The sequence below is a fragment of the Diceros bicornis genome, chromosome 15 (genome assembly GCF_020826845.1).
Source record: "Diceros bicornis minor isolate mBicDic1 chromosome 15, mDicBic1.mat.cur, whole genome shotgun sequence".
NCBI classification, from domain to species: Eukaryota; Metazoa; Chordata; class Mammalia; order Perissodactyla; family Rhinocerotidae; genus Diceros; species Diceros bicornis.
In genome coordinates this window covers 6,777,345-6,804,639 of record NC_080754.1, presented here as the reverse complement: position 1 = coordinate 6,804,639, position 27,295 = coordinate 6,777,345, and the positions used below count along the sequence as shown (strand labels likewise).

At 37.2% G+C, this 27,295-nt stretch overlaps 1 protein-coding gene across 2 annotated transcripts in view; it reads right to left on the bottom strand.

The window, feature by feature from the left end:
* Nucleotides 1–27,295, bottom strand: part of ZPLD1 (zona pellucida like domain containing 1) — a 74,591-nt gene that overhangs the window by 30,486 nt on the left and 16,810 nt on the right. Inside the window, exons 1-2 of one of the 2 annotated variants that reach the window (XM_058555525.1) lie at nt 11,009–11,039; nt 7,885–8,001 (exon numbers count right to left, since the gene is read on the bottom strand). In XM_058555525.1, the coding sequence (XP_058411508.1) occupies nt 7,885–8,001; nt 11,009–11,027 (136 nt within the window). In that variant the 5' untranslated portion in view covers nt 11,028–11,039. Of the gene's footprint in view, nt 1–7,884; nt 8,002–11,008; nt 11,040–27,295 lie in introns of those variants that run through there. The other variant, XM_058555524.1, reaches the window with a different exon arrangement.

Sequence of the window (27,295 nt, the reverse complement as noted above, 5' to 3'; positions counted from 1 at the left end):
TGCCAATGTTGCAAGTCTCTTAACCAACTGAGTTGCTTGGTCACAACTATACATTTTGCCTGGGCAGAAGGTAACCCTGAGGTGGATTCCGCCCGGTAGGATTAAGCACTCCCATCAAGTATCTATTTGTATGATTTACCTGCTTACAAGAGGGAGAAGTTTGGACGAAAAAGTGACAGGAGAGAGAGAACCATGAAGGGGGTGGGTATGTGTCTGACTCCCTACCTTGTCTGAGGAACTAACATGTTTTGAATCTCAAGGAAAGAGCACTCATGAAAAGCTTTATGAGACTGAGCCGCAATAAGCTACTTTAGTGCTCAGGTGGCAACGTGTGCAACAAACTTGGCAATAGGATCAGTCTTCTCCTAGCCCCACCTCCACCCCATTCCACGAGCCATAGCAGTTTAGTGACTGGATCAGTATAGTACACCTCAGATGGCAACTACGCCCTGGGCACTCTCTGAACCACTGGAGGAGACATGGGTGGGGGTGGGTGAGGCTGTTGTGAGCAAATGGAGGCTCTGTGCAGTTCCCTTGCAGGATTCCTGTGAATATGATTGAACTTGTACCCAGGGACTGGTTTATACACACTTAAAAGTGGCATTGGTTTAAAACTTGTAGTATAAACCAAAACTTATTTCAATATACCAGGAGGATCCTCTTCTGTACGCTGAAAAGTGCACTGCTGCATAGTGCCATCAAAATCTCACCTGGAAATAATTTACCTCCTGGACTCCAACAGATATTCCAAAACTGATTACAACATCTTAGCAGATTATAAGAGTAATTTATATATTATTTCCAATTCTGTCTCTGTAAAATGAGGGTAGTAATATTTGGCACTGCATAACCTTAAAATTGCTTAGAGAACAGATGCTATATATGTTGCTTTAACTCATTTTTTAAAGTTACTTTTCCTCCTAACAAGTTTTTATACAATATTGAGTTCTTGGTGCTAAAAGAGCAAGAAGTCCTAAAGGGATATCGATGTTTCATCTACACAAAAATACCAGCAGCTGATGAAGAATTTAAAGTGGATTAGGAATTCAAGTCTCCTCTCCGTATTGAACAGGTTTCTTGCCACCTCAGTTTTTCACATCCGTTTCTCATTAGCAAATGCAAGCTGTTGCTTCAGTGCTGTAGGAAGTTCATATGCAGTCTGAGGCGAACTTTGCAGACTTACGTTCACACTTGCTTCTCCATATTCCTCAGAACCAGAAGAGTTTGGTCATCTTTTTCAGGCAGAAAAATGCACATGGGTTCTACTTATATAAGCAGAGGAAGTGAAAAATTCATGCAATAAAGAACTTTGTTATTAAAATAAAGAAGGGCATGGACTGAATTATTCAGTCACTGAACTTGCTAATTGCTCTTCTCCGCACTGCACCTTCTCACCGTAGATTAGTCAGGATGGGATCAGCAGTCGCTGACTGGATCAGGTCTTCTGCCTCAGCTGGTCTAGTAATTGCAGCCACAGGTGCAAAGCAGAAAGCAGGCATCCTCTTGACAACTTGGAAACCAAAACACACTTCTACACAGGAAGGCAGGAGAACTGGCCCTTCTTATCTACACAGAGGGCCAGAACACACTCCCTGGGGTAATCATTCCACTATCCACTCTTACTTTGTCTTTGGCACAGAACAATGCAACAGTTAAGCAAAACCTAACACGGGTTAGACAGTTCATTTTGCCTGATCGACCCATAAGTTCTATCAATTAAATCAGTGATTTTCTATTTTATTTTCTGTGCTACACTGGTGTTCGTTGAAATATTAACAAATATTACCGGAAAAAAGATTTCCCTAGTCAAGCAGCTCTTGGAAAGGCTAAACAAATTTCTCTACATAAGGTTTTTTCGGTTCTTTAATGTGGTAATTTCCATTGTGATTCTCCACCTATACATCATTTTTTTCTTTCAGTTTTATTGAGATATAGTTGACATACAGCACTGTATAAGTTTAAGGTGTACAGCATAATGACTTGACATACATATATTACAAAATGATTACCACAATAAGTTTAGATAATATCCATCATCTCATACAGATACAAAGAAAAAAGAAAAAAATGTTTTTTTCCTTGTGATGAGAACTTTTAGGATTTACTCTCCTAGTAACTTTCAAATATACAATACAGTATTGTTAACTATAGTCACCATGCTGTACGTTACATCCCTATGACTTATTTGTCTTATAACTGGAAGTTTGTACCTTTTGACTCCCTTCATCTAATTCCCCCATCCCCACTCCCTGCCTCTGGTAACCACAAATCTGATATTTTTCTCTATGAGTTTTTTTATTTGTTCTTTTTAGATTCCACATATAAGTGAAATCATACGGTATTTGTCTTTTTCTGTCTGACATTTCACTTAGCATAATGTCCTCAAAGTCCATTCATGTTGTTGCAAATGGCAGGATTTCCTTCTTTTTATAGTATCCCATTGTGTATATATATATATATATATATATATATATATATATATATATAACATTTTCTTTATCCATTCATCTGTTGATGGACACTTAGGTGTTTTCATGTCTTGGCTATTGTAAATAATGCTACAATGAACACGAGGGTGCAGATAGCTCTTCAATATAGTGATTTTGTTTCCTTCAGATAAATACCAGAAGTGGAATTGATGGATCATAGAGTAATTCTATTTTTATTTTTTTGAGGACCCTCTATACTATTTTCTATAATGGCTACACCAATTTAAATCCCACCAACAGTGCACAAGGGTTCCTGTTTCTCCACATCCTCATTAGCATTTGTTATCTCTTACCTTTTTGATAATAGCCATCCTAACAGGTGTGAGGGGATATTTCGTGGTTTTGATTTGCGTTTCCTTGATGATTAGTGATATTAAGCACCTATTCATGTACCTGTTGGCCATTTTAATATCTTCTTTGGAAATATGCTCATTCAGTTTCGCCCATTTTTAATTGGATTATTTGTTTTTTTATATACATCATTTTTTAAACATAGTATTCAAAGTTCACTTTAAGACATTATGGTTTGATGGAAAGAGTCCTAGTTTTATAACTCTGTCAGTTGCTAGCTTTGCAACATTGAATTATAATCCTCAATTTCACCATTGTAAAATGAGGATTGAAAAAGATTTGTAGGTTTGTTGTAAGGAATAAAAGAGAGAATTACATAATGTGCCTAGCATTCAATACATGGGACCTATTGTTTTCTTTCTTATTAGTGTTATTTAAATAGAATACAAAATGGCAAGTTATGTAACACTGACACATTCAGTTTCCCATGACTGTTTAGTTCACCATAAGACAGTGTCAAGCTACAAATATTCTGCTGCCATGAGCCTAATCTGGCCTTGGCTGTGCCTTTATCATTAAAGACTTCTTCAGAGGCCTGAAAGTTTAGGCTAACCCTTATATATTACTATCTTCCAAAAAGGGAGGCTAGTTCCAGAAGGTATCCATCAGTCACAGGGGCCAAATGCATTTATCTGGATATTGTACTCTGTCCAAATAATTCCTTGGTTCTCTAAAAATCAGCTGTGGGTTGAGTTTTATTCTGGGAAGAGCACAACTATAATTTCAGTGGGGCAATGAGTCTGTTCCTTGCTAGTAGCTTGGATAGCCAAGAGTTAACTATCTTTAAAATTAAATAGTATCCCCTTAAATTTAAAATGAATTAGATCATAGCAGTTCACTTGGCCCAAGGATAAATGCCATGGAAACTAAAGAAAATAGTTCTAGTGTCATGAAACAGCAAAGGTCAGATAGAGTGAGATGATTACTCTCATCATTATTAACATTACTTTGCATTTAGATAGGCCCGCTCCTTTGCCAGGCTCGTTCGCATTCTGTCCCGTTGCTTGTCTCTGAGCAGCTTGTGAGCTCCTGATGGCATCAGGGGTGATCCTGACGTGGAGGAGAAGCCGCAAGGCGAGAAGGGAGTGAGCAATCGACATTTAGGCTTTGTTTGCTCACTCTAGTCTTCTTTTGCAAACAACCTGCAAAAACGTGCTTACTTGAAAATAACACCCACATAAAGTTAGAGCCTCTCCTGGGCCTTCTGATTTATCTGGATTTAAGTTTTTTGTTTATTGTTTTAACATAAACTTAACATCACAACGATGTGTGTGTGTGTGTGTGTGTGTACATTTGGAAAGTTTGGATACTTGTTGTCTAAGCTGGGCAGTACTGGAAGTGCTGACGTGTGAGGACTAACGCAAATTAAACATAAGAAACTTAATTTTCTATGTTGAAAATAAGGGAAAAGACTTCTCCTTCATCCCTTTTCTTAGAGCATTTACATCAGAAAACTTGTAACTATAAGTACTGTCTCCTCTCCTTGAAGTGTATTAAGTCCTTTTGAAAATTAGATAGGACTTTTGTCAGCTTTGCGACCCAGGAATGTCTTTCTCAAGAACCTGGGAGCCATCTCTTTGAAACGTAAATACCAAAGTAGAGAGCCTCCCATCTCACAGCTTCAACGGGAAGGTAGGAACCTAACTTTGGTGGGAACCTGGCTCCAAATTACAAAAGTACGTCCTTCCATAGAGATGTGGGTGGCCTATCCTCTGGATAGGCCAATACGCTAACACAGACGGTCACCCCAACTACCAGGTAAATTTACGCTGAACTATATGTGACAAACGGTGCTGTCAAGTCCCCTTAATTGAGGACTAGTTATTGTTTATTTTGAAAACATAGATGTAATTGGTTGCATCTGCTCAGCTGTATAAAACAGTGCGATTTCTTTCTGTCTCTGCAATCTCTTAGTGGATTGCCTGTGATGAGCATCATAGTGTGTTTTAACGATCATTCAATGATAAAAGCGTCTTCATCTCTACTATCTGTGTGGAAAAGACTTCTGGATTGGGAGAAGATTTTGTTTTTAATTATATTTCCCCAACATGACTGTGCTTTTAATTGGAATAATGGACTCAAGACAACAATAGAATACCTATGTTACTTGTTTTAACCATAAATGTATATTAGTCTCGTCTGCAGAGTTTAAAATACAGATCCCCAGCCCCACATTCAGAGATTCTGACATACATATTTGGGGTGAAGCAGCGGAGTCCACACTTTTAACCATCCCCAGTGATTCTGATGCAGGTGCTCAGTGGGCGCCGTTGTAAATGGATGTCTTAACAGAAATTCTTTAATTTACTGTATGAGAAGTATTTCCTTTTGCTGTCCTCATCACCTCCTGCCTCATTTACTTGTTTTCTCTACCTTTACAAGTGTACGGCTACAACATCAGCTGCATCTTCTCTGCAGATCTATCTTTACATTTTGGCCTCTTTTCCACACATAGCAGGGTAAGGCTTGACTGTCCTTCCCGGGCTCTGGCCCCTCAGTCCCCTGAGGGCCACTGCCTCCCACTTCACTGAGAAGATGAACACAATTAGCATCTCTCAACTGCTCTGCCTGCATCTTTTACCTCTCCTCCTCTCCTAAATCAAAGAAGCAGCTTCCACTTGTCCAGGGTTACCTCCCCCACCTGTGCCTTTGATCTCTTCCATATTTTCTTTCCCCACTACATCAATTATTTCTGTATTAGTATTTCCAGTCTCTGAATACTTTCCCTTTACTCATGTATGCTGAGGTCTCTCTAGTCCTCTAATCTAAAAATCCTCTTTTCTCATTAAATTACTGGCTCAGGTTACTCCTCTCTTTCCTTCATCACCAAAGTTTCCTAAGTAATAGTCCATTTTCATACATTTCATTTTTCTCCCCCCATTCACTGCTCACTCCCTGCCCAGGGAGTCAACTCTCACATTGCTGTCTTCAGTTTCAACCTCTCTCCTCAGACCCAGGTCCAGATTTCCTACTACTGGATAGAGGCTGCCACTAGAAGTTCTAAAAGCTCCTCAAATTCATTATTTCCAAATCCAAACTTCCTTTCTAAAGCATGCAAGTGTCTCATATCTTTAGTGTCACCTAACAGAATCAACATCCAGTTATCCAAGCTCAAAGCATCCTCCAGTCTCCTCTCTCTCTCCTCTCCCGAATGGCATCAGTCCTCAAGTTCTGCCTAGTTCACCAGAGCGTCTCCTGCTAGCCGCCTCCCCCACTGCTCCCGCTGCCGCTGCCTCCAGGATATTTTTCTCAGCCTCCAGTCTCTTCCAACATGTTTCCATCTGTCATACTTTTCCCAATATCCGCCTTCTAAAACAAACTGTAACCACATCAAACCTTAAAAAGATATGTCTAAAAAGACTCAGTGGCTCCTCATTGCCTACAAAATAAAGACAAAACATTTGCATTGCACAAATAACACACAACGTATTCCTGCCCAAACAACTGAACTTGAGTTTACTTGAACCTGTAGCTCTAATTAGTTTACAGGATACACAGGAAAGAGGAGCATGTTAAATGACACGTCAGAGTTGCAGCCAACCAGATCCAGAGTGTCAGAATTCTACAAAACAAATGACCAAATTACTTAAAGAGATAAATAGCACTTTAGAAAAGCAAGAAACAGAGAGGAGCTGTTATAAATTAAAATAGACTTAAGACACACGTCAAGTCAACAAACACACCATGTGGATGTGTTAGAGCAACTTGGCTGAGTGTTAGATGATATTAAGGAATTACTGTTGTTTATTAGATGTATACGCGAAGTGCAATGATTTAAGTTCTTTTCCATTAGATGTACATACAGAAACATGAATAATGAATTTATTTTAAAATATTCTAGAAGTGGGGGTGGTAAGAAGGAGAGAGGGATAAAACAAAATTTGTAAATGTTGGTAACTGACAAAGCTAGATGAGCAAATGTGAGTGCTCTTTTTCCTAATCTCTACCTTTATGTATGTTTGAAGTTTTCCATAATAACAAATGTTAACAAAAACCCACAAACCATCATTTGTGGTATTCAAAACCATGAACAATCCTGCCCTCGCATACCTTCCTAGACTTCCCTGCAGACATTTCCCATCCTGACTTCCATGTTGTACTTAACCCGCCATGCACTTGCACTAGGTCTGGGCTCGGGAGGACATTCCCATACATTCTGGTCTTAATTCTGGAACAAGCCAGATTACCTCTCTTCAGATAATTTAGACATCTCACATCAACTCTGTAACTACCTGCTGATTGCTCTACACAGGTGGACTGTTGCCCTGGAATGTTCTGAACATAAGAGTACTGGCAGGTTTGGAGAATGTAAGACATGGTGGAAGGTATTTCAGCGTGCGTGGCAGACTTGAAAAAGAAGATTCAGATCGTCTAACCTTCATTTTGTAAATGGTGAACTGTGGTTCTATAACTTTATCTGATATAAAATTCCAAATATTTAAATGAAATGTTGAATTACTTCTCATGGAGTGCAGATTTGGGGAACCTGTGCGACTGTCCATCAATATGGTCAAAAGCTGATTTCCATCACCGTATTGATGGGTTGCTGTGAAATGCATTCTGAAGCCGCCCTTGTGTACTTTAGTGGTGACCAACATTTCATTGAGATAGTATTTTTTGAGTATTGCATAATATTTCACTTTCACTATTTCATTTTCTTAGGTGTTATTCCTAAACAAATCTATTGGCACCTAAGGGCAGTTTTGAAAGTCTGAATTAACGTATGAGGAAAAAAAAAATGGCATCGATTAGGTGAATTTTGAATGAAATTAGCCTCTCCCAATTTTATTACCCACTAGCCAATATTTTTCGCATCTATGAGCAGCCATTATAATAATATTAACTATGATGAACACTTTGTATGTTAATGTGGATGTAAATTAAAACTCCAGAAAAATGTCTTTTGTCATTTGCCATTTGTTAATATCCACTTAATATAGAGGGATATCCCCCCCTATTTTCCATATGTATTTAAATGATTTACTATTCAAACATAATCACTCTTTCCAGATACAAGTAGAGGAAAGATTAGGTTCAGACTTACCAGGAAATCTACTGTGGAGGTTGGCATCACAGTTGTAGCCATTGAACTGAGCAGATCCCGGAAGCACTCTCATTGTTAGAAGCAACAGCAACCATATTTGTTCCATTGCAAAACCTAGAAAAGACTGACTTATCATGTGACTATCACCAGCCTTCACTCTTCCTGCTGGGAAGACTGAGGCTGACCTCACTCACTGCAGCACAGGCGGGCAGTCCACATCCGTGCCGTCAAGGTCATTAAAGGCCTAAGGATTATCAGAAATAATGGTCAGCAATGAGGCAGAGATTTTGGTCACAATATTTCAAAATTACTTTCACTCTTTGGCTTCAGTTTGCTAAGGGTGACAAAGCCAGGCTTTTGTAGTAGAAGAGCTAAGGTATAAATCATAAAATTTGCAAAAGAAAAATTCTTTATTATAAACAGGAAGAACTCCAACCAAGTACTTGGCAGATTAGAACAGCATGGTGAGGCAGACTGACCAATTTGGAGACAACTCTATACTTGAAAATATGCATATACCCAAGTCAGAGGAATTTAACATTCGATAAGTGATTCTCAGAGAATGCTCAATACTCTTAAGGATCAAATAACATCAGAAAAGATTTCCCCTCAACAAAGGAATTCCAGACCAATGCTACTTTTCCAAATCAATGGATTGTGTATCATTTTCTCAGGAAACAGAGATAAAACAAAAGGGAGAACAGAAACATACTATGCGTGGAACAACATCCCGGGTCCCCCAACGACTGCTCTTTGGTGGGTAACAAGGGCTGAACCCGACGTACGAAAACTTTGAATTCTTAGTGGAAAGTAATGGAAAGTGACTTTTTAAGTTGTCAATGTGGGTTGAATAAATAAATGTAAATTGACTTTGATACTTAAACACCAGTCAGTCTAGTGTACAATTTTTTTCTGGATGCCATTTTTATTTGCCTGATAAAATTAAAACGTCTTCCAGAAGTGTCCAACTTATTCTCAGAGCATAGTTTGTGCATTGAAAAAAAAGTCTTTTGGGCTGGTGGTTTTGGTCTATGCACAAAAAGCAAAAATAAAATAAAACTGTAAGTGGTTTGCTAAAACAATTTAGTGCATTTTAAAAGCTTGGGGTTTGGGGGGAAAATGATGTTTCAGCTGTCCTAAGAGATCTACTCTTAGATGATTAATCAAGTCTTTAGCAAAAGGAAGGAAATACATCTTGCTTCTGAATCATCATTTTAGTATAACAACTTTATGGTGAACAAAGTCACTTTGGTGAGGATGTGGGAAAGGAAGGCATGAGTTTACTCTCAAAAATAGACTGAAAAAAAAATTAATTCAACAGGAGCTTCCTTCCTTCAGCATTATAACATACTCCTCAGGCACAAATCTAATGACTTTTGGAAAAACAGCCACGCGTCTGGTGGGTTCTGATCCCCTCGGACAGCTGTAAACAAAAGGCTTACAAATGGCTGACTCAGACTCTGTGCTTTCTTGGCCACACCTATGCCTTCCTTCTCCGGCTCCTCAAGACACTTCAAATAGACTAAGATAGCCCTGCTCTTCCAGAGTCTTCGGAAGATTACTAGGAAAAGGAGTGGCTTGTTTCTGAGTGGTACATCTTACCACAACACACAACTGTTCTGTGCCCTGACACTCTCTTCTCATGATGGGTCCCATTAATTCCCAGAAGGCTTTGGAGACTCTAGACCCATACTGTTATCTTCCAATCTAGGGATGTCTCCCACCCCTAGGGATTCACAGAGTCAGGAATTTTCACGGGTGAGTTAATTTTATTATTCTGAAATGCTTTCTAGCTTTTACATTCTCTCACAGGAGACAAATAACACTTACTGAGTGCACACTGTGCACAAAGAAGGTGCTGTATGCCAGATCATTTACCTGTAGTCTCCCCTTCATATTCATTATAATAATTAGATGATATTAGAATTACTACTCCATGTACAGAGAGAGAAAAATAAGGCTCAGGAAGTTTAAGTGACGTGGAAAATAAGTGGAGGAACTAGAATTCAACTCCAATTCTTTCTTATAACAAAGTTTGCTATACAAACTACTCAAATATCTATTACTAAATAAATTCACTGTGTTTTGGTTGCCATTTATCAGCAGCTGTCTTCTTTAGCTTTTTAAATTATGTACTCTTTAGTAGGTCTCATCTGAAAACAGATAAACATATTCTTACATAGTGAATGCAATTTGCTTAATAGATGTATTTTATAACATGGGCATTATAAAGGAGAAAATTATTTTTAAAAAGGGAGAAGAGGTCTCTTGTTGTGAAAACAGTGAGAACTACTGTTAGACTAAACTGGACACGTTTATATTTACCAAAAATGGATAAGAAACTCAACCTATTTGTAACAGCCTTTTGATAGAGGTAGCCAAATCTTAGCTTTTCGATGTCAGATCCAGTCTGAGGCTGTGCAAAAGAGGCACAGTTCTCTCCTTCACACTTTGAACAGGACCTACAGCACTGTCATGAAGGTTAAAACCCTTAGTAAATATTTTTTGATGAAAAGAAGGTAGAAGTAAAAGACAGCTTGCTTAGCAGAAAATACATTGATTTTGATATCAGCAGATATGGATTCAAATCCCCCTCAGCCATTCTCTAAATCTGCCATTTGAAAATTAAGATGATGATCATAGGACTTTGTAAACTATAAGTGTGTAGAGAACACGGCACAGTCCAGACAGACAGAGGCGTTGAAATACTAGTTTCAGGACCACCACATGTTGACGTGCAAGCCGTGCCCTGCACAACGGCATGCAGCGGAGGGGGACAGTGACAGGGTCTGTGCTCCTTTAGCTGAGCCATGTGCTCTGGAGCTGGACTGCTGGACACAAAGGTGTCCCACAGGCTGGTGACGGCCCTGACTAGTTGAATCACATTATTATATTGATAATGATACTTGTAGTGGTCTGTGGTTTAATATGAAGTGCATTATGCAGGGAATTTTGAAGCGGCACCACATATCTTGTATAGGCGGTGTCCACACTTTGATCCCTATAATGTTGGCAGTGCTTACGGCATCTTCAGTGGTTTGGCAAGCTCTTTATATTCCACGTGCAAGTTAAAACAAAATGACGAACTACTAACTTGCACATTTCCCATCCTCAGTCCTATCTCCATCATTTCTTCTGCACATGGAAAACCTGAGTATCAACTAGCATTAGCAAGCTTGGAGATGCTTACTTGCCACCGCCCTAAAGTTCTTCTTTGTAATGGGATTGCTTGGTATTTGGAGGCTATTTGACACTCTTTACATTCATCAATGCGTAATGCCCTGTTTGCTTCGGCTCCCTAGCTCCTGGGCAGGTGCAATTCTAGACATGTGTACTCTGGTCCTGACCTGGCTAAAGGAGCTTAGTGGAGCTTCACGTCACAAGGAGAACCCAATGCCTGTTGTCCACTCTGGGGTGACCTGAGGTGCTTGCAGTGCTGTTGCAGCTCCAGCAAAGTCTGCTTAGAAAACCTGAGCAGAAGCGTTTCCCATCTTTTCAACCATAACTAAGTGCAGCAACCAATGCCCCTACTTTGATGCTAACGGTGGTGTACAAGACTGTCAAACACAGCCAGCATTACAAAATATTAGCAACAGATTCTTAGATAATAATGACCTTGAAGATATGTGTGCACGAGGTTTTCATACGTGTTTCTTAACTTAGTACCTTCATAAATTTAAACTGATTGGAATTAGTGGATGAAGAGGTGGATTGTACGTATCACATTGAATTTTAAGGAATTCAGATGTGTTGTTTTAAAATATAGACACTTGCATCTCTTAAATTGGTACTAATGGGCTCTGTGTTTTATACTTAGCAACGCAAAGGAAGTCTATACTAAGTGATTTTCTGTCAAATATGTCAATACTTCTCATATTAAATTTTCTTTTAAAAGTGATAACTTCTTCCAAAATATGAATTTCTAATTTATTTGCTTAAGATTGACCTTAAGTCAGAAAAATATCATTTCACTTTCAATTCTCACTCAAGTTTACATAAATTGATATAGTTCTGTCACAAACATCATTCTCTAGATTTTGTATATTTGACAATCTTTTTTTGACCTTCCTTTTATTGAAATTTGTCATGTGCCAGGCACTGTGCTGTGTTTAATATTCAGCTGCTAACAGAGATTTAATTTTTACTCACGTTACAAATGTAGAAACTGATGCCTAAAGTTCTTAATTGACTTCCCATGGTCACAGACCTAGTGAATGGCAGAGTGGAATGCAAAGCCAAGCTAGACCTTTGGGATTATTACACTACTCTCTTTGACTTAATTGGAGTTTGTCAAATAAATAAAATTAATGTGCTGCTAATTTTCAGAAAGTAAATTATATTAATAATGTATGCTTAAAATATGCTTTGCATTAAATGATTCAGAGGATTGTGGCAAACTATTTTTAATATCTACATAATTTTCATGACTCTATTTCACTTAGGCAATGAGGGCGCAAAGAATATTATTGTTTTCACAAACTGATGTAATGACAGTACTAGTGAGTTTTAACGGCTGCCTGTGTGCCAGAATGTTTTTTTAACCATTGCATACATATTTTCTAACCATGAGATAGGTAATTTATTCTCCTTACTCTGGGGATGAGAAAACTAAGGCACAGAAATGTTAAGTAATTTGCCCAAGGTTAAACAGACAGCCAGGGTTAGAATCGAGATTCAATGCATGATGACTCTAGAAACCACACTCAACTGTTATGTGACCCCACCTTCCAGAAAATGACCTTTATAACACTCAACCAAATGGAAATGTGGAAATTATGTGGTAAGTTTGATCAATATACATAGATTTATTCCTGCATTCAGTTATCAAACATTACTGAATGCTTACATGTGCCTGGCACTGTCCAGAGGGGCAGAGCTACTGCAATTAGAAAAATTTTTATCTGCATAGAACTGACATTCTAGTGAGGGAAGTCAGAAGAAAACAAAATATGTATGTGAAATACAGAATATATTTGTGATAAGTTCTACAGAGAAAAATAAAGCCAAATGAATGTTGGGAAGTTCTGGGGTAGAGGGCAGGGAGTACGAAAGTTTTAAATGGGGTGGCCAGGGATATATAATCAATCCACATAAATGAATCTCTAGGGCAAAACACTGTTTCATTATGAACTACCAGATCTACCTGTTTTTAATTTGTACTTCACTTTCACCTTTTTTTTTAATAAAACAGACTTTTAGTGCATAAATTATTCTCTAAGAATAACTTGGACACTTTGAACAGCTGCATTAACCTTTTCAAATGAATAAAGGTGGCTCTTAGTGCCCGAGAAAAGTAATTTATTATATAGCACTCCTGTGACCTGAGAAAAAGTGAGCATGTTCAAAAGTGCCTCTATCTACTCTAGAGAAATAACTTTTGCAAAAACAAATCGGCTCAATAATTTATCAAAGTTTCATACTTCCTTCATTTTATTGACTTCGTATAGGCCGGTCTGTATGATACTGTTCTAGTTGGGAAGAAAAATAGAGAATTCAAACCAAGCATCATTTCTGCAAATGTTCAATCATCAGTCTAAGATTTATGTGTTTTTTTCACTAAACTAAAGCTGATTTTTCAATCACACAGATTCTCAAAAATATGAAATAGGCTCTTTGGTGCCAGTGATCACCCAGTCCTCCCATTCTCAACCTCCTCGGCATTTACTGACCAGCAACTCCGCACTGGCTGGCCGGCCCCTCCGCGAAGCATAACCTCCTTCCCCGTGCTCCTGCATTACCCACCCAGGCCTGCTCCTCAGAAAAGATCAGAAACACTTCATTAAGCTTTAAAGGACTAGAAATAGTTTAAAGAGTTCCCAGGAAAGGACAAGAGAAGAAATGTGTGTATTTTAACAAAGATCAAAATTTAAGTTAAAGGAATAAAGCCCTTTGAAGCAACCAAGAGGATCCAGGTAAGATCAGGGGCAAAGAGGCATTGAAGTCATACAGGGAGGCAACTATCTTGCTCCTTTAAGTCTCGCGGTGTTCACAATCTTGCCTCTAGAAAAGGACATATTAGCTCACCCCCTAAAATCACCAAAGTGCTGGAGACAGTGACTATTCAGCAAAGAAAGGTTTTTTGATGGGGCGTCTAAGCTGAAGCTCTACATTCTTTATTTCTAGGCTGCACTTGGACATTAGAGGAAATGTACATATTAAAAGGAAAATGAAAATATAAAACTTTCATCAGAAATATCCATTATTGTGTACATATACATTCTTTAACGTAGAGTGTCTTTCTCTCACTAAACAAAGGATAAAACACACCATGTACTTTCAGAATAATGCCTCAAACAAAGAACGAAACATGTTTAGCCATCAAGAAGACATTCAGAAATTTTATGACTCTAAGGATGTTGATGTACACATAAGGAAATATGAATGCTACATGACGTTCCTAAGAGAAAAACCCACTCTTATTTTCTCTGACACAAAGTGAGTGTTCATTTATTTCCCTTTGCCTGCCTTTCTCATTTGTCTTTCTGTTAAGGGTTTTCTCAAGTAATCTATAACATTTAAATGATCTACAGTGTTTAGTTTAGAATATTTATTCTAGCACCTCAGTTTTGGGGTCCTGACAGATTGAACTAAGTCACTCTAAAAGCTTTTTCCTAATAATTCACCAGGTTCATTTTCAAGATAATGCATACATTTTATTCTCCTGAAGCAGCTTTGAAAATATGTTAGTATATTGACTTCCTTCCTCCTTTCATGAAGTATAGTGACAACAAACTAATGATAAAGTGATAATTTAAGTATTTAACTTAAATGCCTATTTCTTTCTAATTAATCAAACAGTTGGCTATTAGAATGATTATTTCAGAATGAAAATATTTCTTTCTCAAGAGAGATGATATACAAAATACTTATGAGCATGCACAGCACAGGAATCAGCCAATCAGAAGGGACACCATGCCAATATACTCTGGCTAAATACCAATCCACTTCCAAAAAATCAAAGGTATTTGCATGGGCACCAATAATGAAAATGCAAAGATAACTTCATACCTTGGTCAAATCTTGCCTAAGAATAAAAGACCCCCATTCTCTTAGTACACCACTATTTGAAATTCCTCTGTTAATTAATTCATTTACTTATTCATTCCACAAACTTTTTTTTTCTTTTTTTTATTATGAGGAATACTAGCCCTGAGCTAACGTCTGTTGCCAATCCTTCTTTTTTTTGCTGAGGAAGATTGGCCCTGGGCTAACATCCGTGCCCATCTGCCTCTACTTTATATAGAACGCCGCCACAGCATGGCTTGACAAGTGGTACATCTGTCTGCGCCTGACATGCAAACCTGTGAACCCCTGGGAACTGCAACGGAGCGCGTGCACTTAACCAATTTGCCGCTGGGCAGCCCCCATTCCACAAACTTTTATTGAGCAGTTTCTAAGTGTCAGACTCAGGGTACTGGGATCCAGTGGTGAGCAAAACAAACGTGGTCCTTACCCTCACAGAGTTTACAGACTGGAGTGGGAAACAGTCATTAACTAATAGTCGCATACATAAAAATATACTCACAAAATATATTTGGTAAGTGCTGTGAAACAAAGTAAAGAGTGTTTCAAGAAAGTAGAACCACAGGACCTTTAATTTAGATGGGAGGTGTCAAGAAAAGACTTTCTGAGATGTGCTATATTGACAAAAATTGAAGGACTAATTTGAGTTAGTCAGATGAAGTCTAGGTAAGAGCCCTCCAGGTAGAGCTCACTCCATAATGTAAACACAGTTAATTTACATCCAAAATTTACACAGTTAATTACATCCAAAAATGTAAACACAGTTAATTTTTTATGAAATTTGAAAGAAGGTCCATGCTGCCAAACAAGGACGAAAGGGTCAGCAGATAAGTCAGAAAGTACAGGCAAAGAGACCATGGTGCACCATTTTTCCTAAATAGAATGGGAAGCCTTAGAGGGCCTTTGAGCTGAGGACTAGGCTTGTAATACCAGGAGTGGAGTGAAGTAAACAAATTTAGAATATTATTTTAACAGAAAATAACAGGACTGCGTGTTGAATTCTAGGTGCTGAGTGAGTGAGAGAAACCAGGGACAGTTCTCAAGTTTCTGTCACGGTCAACCAAGTAAACGGTACTACCATATATTGAGATGGAAAATAATGTGGAGAGAGTACTTGCTGGAATGGGAGCAAGGATGGAGAAGAGACCAAGATATCAGCAGATTAGGGCCAAATGCACTGCAACCTCATTTTTCTGTATTTAGGTATCATAAAACATGAAACACATAGTAAGAAGCAGCATATCAATCTTGTTTTAAGTTGCAAGAGCAAGCCTCTGTTGGTTATCACAGAGGGTCTTACATAAATACTGTAGTACTAACAGGAAAATGTTTCTAACACATTCAGAGGCATAGCAGCTTGTTGAGCAGTTGGAAACTGCAGCTACCTCACGTAATCAAAATGACCCCCTGAAATTCCTTCAAGTGCCCATCTCTACGTGGGATTCATGAGTAACAGAATGATGTTTTTAATGAATTTCCTCCTGATCATTTCTGTTGCCCCATCCTTTGAGAAAGATGAGAATAGAACCCATATGAAAGGGAAAATATTGCCTAATTCTGACTTCCAAATATCCTTATTTTAAACTCAAAACAGAGAAAATAGCCATAAAAATCCATGGGTTTTGACTGCTAGAGACAAAAGAGATTTTGGCTCTCCGACAACTGGGCTTTAAGAGTCAGGCTTGGAGGACTGAGCACAGAGTTTGTACTAAAACCCACAGAGAAGATGTGAGATAATATATGTCATAAATGCAATGCTTTGCCCCACATGAAGGAGCTTGGAGAGGAGTAGGAAAAGCAAGGGTGTTTAGATTCTGATGTAGAGTTTTCTTTCTGCTCCTTACTTTAGATAAAAATATCCAGGCAGATACATGGAATATAGAAGCAAAAGGGACATACGCCTGGCTTTTTCCCTAAAATCTGGTAGGAAGTGTCTGCCAGAGTGCCCATGCCAACTTGGGGAAGTCAGAATTGAGTGGCAATGGTGATAGAAGAGATCTAGACAAAAAGAAGGCTTGAGATTGCTTCCCATGGTCTTCCAACTGGCGTGGAGATATGTTAAAAAGCTTCCATAACCCCTCAAGAGAGATAGAGAAGAAAATGAAAATTGACATATGTTGTACTTTACTGGGAAGCTAATACATAGCAGATAGCTGCAAGATGGATGGCCCAAAGCCGGGGCACAGCTGAGGAACGTGTTAGGAGCTCGGAGTTCCAGTAGCACCAGTAAGAGATTATATGTGTAAGAGAGGAGGTACAGTCACTGGTAGGAAATAGGATAAACCACTGTGCCTTCAACATTTTGGGAAAAGAGATCATAAGTTATGCCAGCCATAGTGGACACGGCAAGGGCAGTGACGATAACTAAAGACCAAATAGATGAGATGTCTCCATTAAGGCCAATTAACAGACTAAATACCCTCACCAATGCCAAGACAATAAGAATTTTTCTTAAAGTAGCTAATGTATACAATAATGACTATTATTTATTTTGTTTACATAAATTTTAATAATTTATTTATATAATTATTATTGAGAAATATTATTTAATATTTACTAATCATTTATCAATATTCTCTTTTAATTCTCACTGCAACCTTAAGAGATAGGTACTATAATTGTCCCTATTTTACAGGTGAGGAAACTGAAGCACAGAGAGGTTAAGTAGCTTCCTTTAAATCACTCACCTAGGCAGTGGTAGAGATGGCATTGGAACCCAGGTAATCTGGCCCCTGAGTCTGTGCTCTTAAACCTGCACTATACTGTCTCCCCCCACTCCCTTTCCATATGTGAAACATGAGGAGGTCAGGAGAAGAGGGGTGAGGAAAATTTTGACTATGACTGAATAGTTAACCCCAAAGAAACTAAATTTTAAACCCGAGTTCTCTTGAAATGGCAAGATCAGATGTTTCCTGCTATGGGCAAAAAGCATTCCCTTGTGTAATCTGAGTCCACTTCTTTTTTTTTTTTTTTTTTAATTTTTTGTTTATTGCAGTAACATTGGTTTATAACATTGTATCTGAGTCCACTTTTAAAGAAAAATAACAAAAGCTTCATTTGGGTGTATCCAAGATGCAAACTAATTTTAGGTACAGTACCCTGTACAGAGATACACATTATCTATGAGCTCTTCACTGCTCATTTTTCTTCTCACAATTGAAGAGATTACTATCTTTGGAGATGAAGTCTACATTATCAGGGTTACGTTCTCAGAAGCCGAGGCCACCACAGACTCTAACAGCCTTAGATGTGGAGATTCCAACTGGATATTACTATTCTCATATTTTTGTTTTACTTTCTTTATCCATCCATCCATCTATCCGTTGTGGTGGTGATGGTGATTGTTGAATCATTCGATATTAAGTTTTAGATGTTTAGATCCTTAATATTTCAGCACACATCTCCTAAGAAAAAATGACTTTCTCCACATACACAAAACCATTACCAAACTCAAGAACCATTACCAAACTCAAGAAAATTACAATTAATTTATAATAGCATCTAATATCAATTCCATATTCAAATTTCCCCAATTCACCAAAAATACATTTTTACCTGTTTTTCCCCCAATCCAGGATCCAAAAAAAGAGACCAAAGAGATAATACAACTAAATGCAAAGGTTTATGCATTGCATTTAAGTTGTTATATACCATTAGTCTCTTGTAATGTAGAAAATCCCGCTGCTCTGGTATCATTTTACATCCACAAAAATTCTACTGTCCTACCAGACCAAAAGAATGTGAGAAAATGCAAGATTCTGTCAAAATCAGACATATTTAAAGCTGGATGAAATTCTTCAAATATCTTATGAGTTAATACATGCAAAATTTAATCAAATATTGAAAGTTGTGTGGTTGGAGTTGCAGAGAGAAGAATTGGGTAATGAGTAACATGAATCTAAAGAACACTAAAAGTGTGGGTTATATGGGCTGGATGAGTTATGTGGGCTATACCAACAACAAGACCAACCTCTTCTCTAATTTATCAAGGCCTTGTATAGGCTGTAAATAAGGTTGTGTTGCATGATGGTTACAAATAAGAATCTACTCATTATCCCAGTCAAAACCTCTGGCTAATAAACAATTGCATTAATTTAGAAGATAGTTGTTTTCCAAGTGGGTTAGTATCTCTTAACCCCAGGAACAAATAGGCATAGAAGTGTTTAAGATAATAAAAAATGAGAGAATTATTTTTTCATGTTAAAGAATCTATGCATGTTGGTGTTTTTAGTAATTCAAATGTTAGAGAATTTGACCTATTTAACTAACAGGTTAGTCCTTTTATTCTCATGTAAGATATGTAACTGAGTAAGCAATTTAGATTTTTTATTTAAAATTGACATGCTACCAAGATTATATATTATTGAGATATTTAAGAAAATGTAAGATTGAACAAATTTTAAAAATCTATTTTTTATTTTTAAGCATTAAATATTTGAGATGGTTTGTTATAGCAGATAATTAAACTCCTTCAAACATATTAAATTGCCTTTGATAAAAATTTAGTATATTTGATTTCCTTTTTAGTATATCAATTAACTACTTTTGCATATAAAATCAAATATAACTCAAAGACCCATTAAAAATAATTGTTACAGACAAAAAGTCAGAATTTGAACTTAAAATCTTCAAGAACAGCTAGGTTTGATCATTTATAGCTTTAATTGGATATTAATCCTTAAAAACTTTAGAATATATTATTCAATATAGAGCATCAGAAAACGTCACACCAAACACAGAATAAGGGCTTGTTTTGCTTTGGAAACCATGTTAGACACAGAATTCACATCTTTAAACACTAAAATCATACACCACGTGTTGAGATGTTTACCCTCAGAGAGTTACAGGGGAACTAAGATCAACTGAAGAATATCAGTTTGATGTTGTCTGTCTCACATTTCCATAGAGTAATAAAGACATTCATTGACTGGAATAACAGGAAGACTACACATAACTATTTAAATTAATAGCATTTCTCTTTTTTTCCCAAGATTATATAGTTGAATTTGTTGATGGTAAATGCCAATTCGACGTGACTTCATTAAACACACAGAATATGCATTTTTGAATATGTGTTTCTGCCCTCAAAAAGTTTTTAATCAAGAGGGAAACAATTTAGCTTTATAATAATTACATGAACAACATTAAAACTTCCAGAAATTGATTTAAGAGAATATCTTTCTGACCTTGAAGTAATGGAAGATTTCTTAGGAAAACAATTGTTTTGGCCTCCCAACAACTTCCTTCTAGAGGCTCACTGAGATATTTTCATTTTCATGTTGCCTATTAACTCATAAAACACAACATTCATGCAACATACCCTAACACACCCTTGAATAAACACAACCATAGGCTTGGGCTCTGGTTCTCATTCCATCACTAATTGTCTGTGTCACATAATGTCTTGGGGAAGTCACATACTGTGCCTTACTCTCAGTTACCCCATGTGTGATATGAAGTATTTGACTAGAAGATGACTGAGATGACTTCCAGCTATGAAGAGCCAAGGAAACCATGACGTTTTAACAGCTGCAGGAGAAATAGTGATAAATTCCCCAGGGCTTTCTTTCTAACATTACCTCCCTTATCAGAATTGAGGCTTTACTATAGCTTCAGAGATATTCCACTGCCTTCATCCTCCATCCATGACTTGATGAGGTGGCAAGTGTTGCATCTAGAACACCTTTATATCTATCTCTTATCATTTTACAAGAAACAAAACCAGTGAGAGGTCTCACAGCCTGATCTCAATGGTGTTAAAGGAAGGCGCTAGCCCTACCACCTTCAGACAGCTGTCCTTCCAAGACAACACGGTAAAATTAAAATTACATGAAAAAAACAAAAATAAGTTGCTATCAGTTTTATACTTTTCTTTTTTTTCCCCTTGCATCTACTTGCATCTAAATTTTTGTTTGTTTCTCAAAGGTCTCAAAGGCCTTTAGGAAGCAATAATCACAAAATAAAAGAGGCTGCTGGTAATTTACAAGAGCACTTTGTTCAGCCTCAAATACATTTTCTACTCTGTTCTCATTAACGTTCATGATTTTGTTTTTATTATTTGTTGAGCTGTGTAGGGGATGTAATATTAACCTTCATGACATCACTCTGAGGAATACACTGAAGCAAACAGAGCTGCCTTTGTTGCTTAGATGTGGGAATTGTTGCCAAGTGGCTACATGTTTTTCCCAGGTCGTGCGTGCATGCTTGTTACAGATAATATAAAAGAAGATAACTAAAAGCAGCTCCTGAAATGATAATTTCGAATACCTCCAACTTAGCTGTTTGCTAACAAAAAAATTGCATCCACAAACTATGACACTTTGGGACATGACGAAATCAGATCCATACAAGTATTAGCCAGTTGGATCAAGTAACTCATATACACAAAAGCACTACTTAAGAATCAATGTTGAAATCAGAGAGAATCTAAAATTTAAATCCTTATATTTAAACATTTAAATTAGCACCATATTAATTGTTTCTATTTTGTGAATTAAAAAGACCATTCATAGACTACTGGAGGTGATCATTATATCAAATCCTTACTCTAAAAATTAGTAACTAAAAGGAAAGAATTAAGTGTTAACCCTGACTTTCAAGTATCAGTAGTATTTCTGTCTTAAAACGACTCATCAAAAGAAAGTTTGTGTGGGTAGTAAATATGGCAAAATATTAGAGATTATGCTATTATATCAATCTCTTATGTATTTGAAATTTATCATAATAAAAACTCAAAATCAAGAGACCTGTAAGTAACTTATTTTAACTATGGTGCCTTGTGCAACTCACTGTGCCTCTCTTGGACTCTCTTGTTATCTGTAAAACGAGGGCTGACAAGATCTAAGTGACTAAGTAACTATAAGTAGGCTACAGAACCTTTGAAAAAGGACATTTCACCCTTTATCCAGTAGAGTTAGGGGAAAGAGGCAGAAATCAACCTAACTTATTTACAGGATCAAAGTTAATGATGTCAAGACACTGGAAAATGAGAGTTCTGAAGTACAGGAAAGTTACCCGTTCTTAAGAAGACAGCTTATGAGCTTTTGTGTCTTGGATGAGATGAACATATTCTAACAAAATCACAGCCCTGCAGTAGCCAGAGTTAGAAATATAAGACAGAACTCTACACACAACTTTTCGGCTCCCGTCTCATAAACTAAAATGGCCTCTGGGATCTGAAGCAGCAGACGAGCTCTAGAGATGGCTGTGGCTCACAGTAGACAAGGTAAGCCATCCTCGCAGCAGATCTCAGTCGAAGGCAAGCGAGAGCAAGGAGGCAAGCAGAGGGAAGGAGGCAAGCAGAAGAACGCATTACTGTGGATGAGATTGCAGGTCATGTTACATTATAGCCAGTAAATCAGAACTTTTGGCAAATTTGAACATAAATCCTTACAGGCATGGAGATCTCACCCCTTCAGGAGAATTTATTTCACACTATTTTGGTAAACGGTCTACCAAAAACATGAAAACCAAGGGTCATTATGACAAAAATGTCTCTGACCCAAAGATTTACACAAAACACGTCACCCAGCATACATAGTTAATTGCTAAGTGAGGGGCTGGCCCCATGGCATAGCGGTTAAGTGCGAGTGCTCCGCTGCTGGCTGCCTGGGTTTGGATCCCGGGCGCACCGATGCACCGCTTGTCAACCCATGCTGTGGCGGCGTCCCATATAAAGTAGAGGAAGATGGGCACAGATATTAGCCCAGGGCCAGTCTTCCTCAGCAAAAAGAGGAGGATTGGCATGGATGTTAGCTCAGGGCTGATCTTCCTCACAAACAAAAAAAAATATATATTGCTAAGTGAATTTCAATGGGTGTTCAGTTTGGTGCATTCATGGATGACTCCACGAAAAACATAAAATATAAATAAGACTTGAAGAAGAGTAAGAGTTAGGTCTTTGAGAAACATAAAGTAATCTCATTTTCTCCTATACGTGATATTTGAAAATCTAAATAAGTTAACTGTCTTCACTAAATACAAAGAAAAAGCAATGAGTAAAGAACAGCTTTGTTTTCAACATGTCTTCACACCCCTTTAGAGTTTTACTGGTCCCCTTAGGAGGATGCTACACCCCATGTCCGTGCTGGAAATTGTAGGTTTAGATTAGAAGAATCTTTTGAAAAAATTACTGTGCTAGGATACTATTTTAGTGAGTCACGAACAGCATTTCTCATGAAATAGAGTAGGATGGGATAATATAGGACAGAATGGAATGAAATGGGATGGAATATACTGTCTTTGTAAAATAGATGTGTGCTGTGTGTATGGTGTGGGTGTACCAGATCACAATGCAAAATATCTGAATGTGATTCATAGACAAAAAGTTTGAAACCCATTGGTTTAGAACAAGGTAGCAACATGGTACCCATGGGCTGAATGTCCCTACCCACAACATGTTTTGATTGGCCTCACAGAAGAAGCAGACAAAAGGAAAACGGCAGTCCCAGACTGAATTACCCACAAGAACAATGTTGAGAGAAAATATATTTCCCATGTTCTGAGTCAGGACTCAAAGTTGGATTATAGAGCCTGATCGATTATTTATTTGTTTATGTCTTAGGAGGATGTTGTTAAAATATATATTAAGGAAGTAGAGGCAATAGATACTTGCTTAATGAAGCATGTGAACTGAAGGAGAAAATCAGGAAGGTAACTAGAAGGTTATCAGTATCTAGAGGAAATTTGCTCACAAAGGAACTCTTTGATAGTAGAGAAGAGAAATGCAAAGGAAGATATTCCAGAGGCTGGAGAGAAGACAATTTATAACAACAGCATTTTCTCTTTTGCTCACTGGTACAATGTTATAAATAATCCATAGGGAATGAAGCCTGAATCTTCTTTTCCTTTGTATTTCCTGGTAGATGGAAAAAAAAGTCATCCCCTTGCACTGAACAGATTAATAACTATTTGTTAAGTAAACAAAGGATTAGGGCTGAAGTTTTTTAGTTACTTTTTACAGAGATGAATTCATATCAGTACAATCACAGCAGCACAGCACAATCTCCTGTAGCACTTGAGCAAGAAAACCCCATAATTTCAAGGCAGCTGTCTAGGATGGGGAGTATGATCTGCAGCTGAAGAAGAGAGAATGGGCTATAGGAAGATCAAACTCCTAGCCTTGCCTCCATTGCACCAAGCTTGCTGGCCTCGTTAATCAACCAATCAGAGAGCTGGGGAGCCAAAATTCGACCTTTTAAAAGTATAAATATCACTGTTCAAAACTCTGTTTTCAGGGGCCGGCCCGGTGGCGCAAACAGTTAAGTATGCGCGCTCTGCTGCGGTAGCCCGGGGTTCGCCAGTTCGGAATCCCAGGCGCACACCAACACACTGCTTGGCAAGCCATGCTGTGGCAGCTTCCCATATAAAGTGGAGGAAGATGGGCATGGATGTTAGCCCAAGGCCAGTCTTCCTCAGCAAAAAAAGAGGAGGATTGGCAGATGTTAGCACAGGGCTCAGCTCCTCACACACACAAAAAAAAAAAACCTCTGTGTTCAAATCTCTAGTTATCTCCCTGCTATCTGCGTGAGACTCATCCAACTTGTGAATTTTATGTAAGAAATCATAGACTAGTTCCCTCTTGCTTTGTAACACTGTCAGAAAGCCACCCTTTGAAAATTGGTGTATGCTCAAAAAAAAAATCCACTTTAATTTTTAATGGAAATAAGAAGTAAGTTTACTGGAGAAAAATCTAAAAATGAAATCATTGCAAAGCCAAATAAAATGTGAGGTTAATATTTTATATGTTGCCGATCAGCAATATAATGCATTTATGAAATTACGGAAAATGAATAAGGTTAAGTTTTTATTGCTTTGATATAGTTCTGACAAATAGATTGAAAGGTATTGAATCAGAAGCAAAACATTTATAGGAAAATAAGTAAGGATCCTTCTTGCCCACTGAGATACTTTTTCCTCCTGTTGTTCTTCTCTGATATAATGATGTAGGATTTTGTGTTTCCTTAAATAATCATGACACTTCACACTATGGCTGATGAATTCTACAAATAGACTGCCTGATCATCTCATGACCCTGCTTGAAATCCTTCATCATTTCCAACACCTTCCAAGAGAAAACCCAACTCTATGACATAGCCAAAAAAAAAGAAAGAAAGAAAAACTCCCGAGATAATATTCCTACTTACCTGCCCAATCTCAGGTCTCTATACTCCCATACCCAATCTACTGACTTTAGACTTCCTATAGTTTCCAAAGATGAGAAGCTATTTTACACATCCATGTCTTTGCTCACTTCACTGCATCAGTCTGGAAAGCTCCTCTTCTTAACTCCACCCCTCTCCAGAGGAGTATCTCTCCATTCAGCCTTTCAAGAATCAGTTCACACATAGCTCTTCTTTTAAGATATTCCTCTATCAGATCAAGCCTTCTTGCTCGTAGAATTGACCACCTCCTCTTCTGTGTTCCCACCAAAGTCTGTGCATCATTTCATAATAGCAATTCTTAAAATGTGCTACATTTAGATCAATATTTATCAAAGTCAACACTATTGGCATTTTAGACTGGATGATTCTTTGTTGTAAGATGTTTTAATAAAATTGTAAGATGTTTAACAGCATCTTGGCTTCTACCCACTACATGCTAGGAGCACTTCTCCCAACTCATGACACCCCAAAACATCTCCAGACACTGTCAAATGTATCCTGGGGGGCAAAATCACCACAGCTGTCTTAGATGTACACCTTTGTGTAGATGCACACCATCTGCTAATAAACCAGTAAGCTTCATGAGGGCAAGAGTATTACATTCACCTCTGTGTTTAGGAACTAGCAGAATGCCAGATCCCCTGTAGATTCTCAGGAAATGTTTGTTCAATGAATGGATACCTTGTTACAAAAGGAATAGTACCATACTATCAAAGTGTAGAAGATCAAGGTGTCGGCCTCTAATCTTGATCAGGATAATGCTTTAATTTTTAAAGATTACATCACTAATGAAATTAAAATTATCAATTTCAATGAAACATCAAGTTAAATCCTCAAATCAACTCACCTATCACCAGAAATAATTTATATTGGTTTTTATGTGGTTTTAATACAAAAGAAAATAAGATTTGGGGTCTAGAACTTGACTCGAAATTACATCTATGTATGTAAAACTCTTGGATTAAAAATTTCTTAAATTTAGTCAGTTGATTGATTCAGTTTTTTAAAAAATGTTCATCCTTTTATGTTCTCTAGATAGCTTTAATTAATTGCTTCACTTTTTTTAAAAAATGGTCAGCCAGCATTTTTTCTGCCCTGGAAATAATTTTTTTTAATTTAAAAGAATTTTTTAACTAAAAAGCTTCAAACTTAAATAATACAATTGCTTGCTAAGTCTCCTTTTCACTCCATTAACATCGATGGCACACATTTCTATGGTAGAATTAATAAAGCAAAGAATTTTAGAAACCAGAAATTACTTCAATTTTAACTACTTATTCAAAATTTAAGTTTCTAAATATAATTGCTATGCCAGAATTCACATACATGAGCACACATACACATAATACACAAATATACATAAGTTTTAAAATGTATATATTCTATGGATAATGATTTAAAAATCTCTAAAAGATTACTGTTTTTTAATTATGCAATTATTTTAACTTATATCCAAATTACATTTGAAATATAAAGACGTTAGCCGTGAATTCTTTCCAACTCCATAATATATCTTATCTAAAGAAATGGTTTAATTTGAAAGTACAGTTCATGTAATGTACAGATTTATATTCTGTGGCTTAATGATAGTGTGTTTAACTGAGAGACAGGGTGGTTATATGAACTGCGGCTCTTTATTAGACAAGCATATTTGAGAAAACATCATACTTTAATTTCCAACATTTGACAATAAGTGGTCTTCATCCTTTCTTACTCTATCTAATGATGCAGTTTTCATATTAAGTGACTATAACTTTAGTGAAAGTTTCAAGTTAACCTCATTTTATAGAGAATCTTAACTTTACAAACAAAGAAAGCCATTGATGTTTTCATTTGGCCTCAATTAACTTTTAACCAAACTAAAAAATATCTTTTGTATTTAGCATCTGGATTCTTCACATATATAGCAATAGAAATAACAAAACTGTCATATTAACCTAACTTTAATTTTGCTGTTCTGGAGGGTTAGCAACTTTCTTTTTTCAAATATTGGCTCTATAGTATTTTCTAAATGTTTTTGTTACTTTAAAAAAACCCATAAAGATCCATGCATATAATTTTGGTTTTTCATATTTCTTAATGTACTAGTATATCTTATTTTGAGTTCTAGAAAATTAATACTTTAAACCAGAGGTCAGTAAACTAAAGCTTGCAGGCTGAATTCTGCCCATCACCTATTTTTGTATGGACCATGAGCAAAAGCAGTTGTCACATTTTTTAAAAGG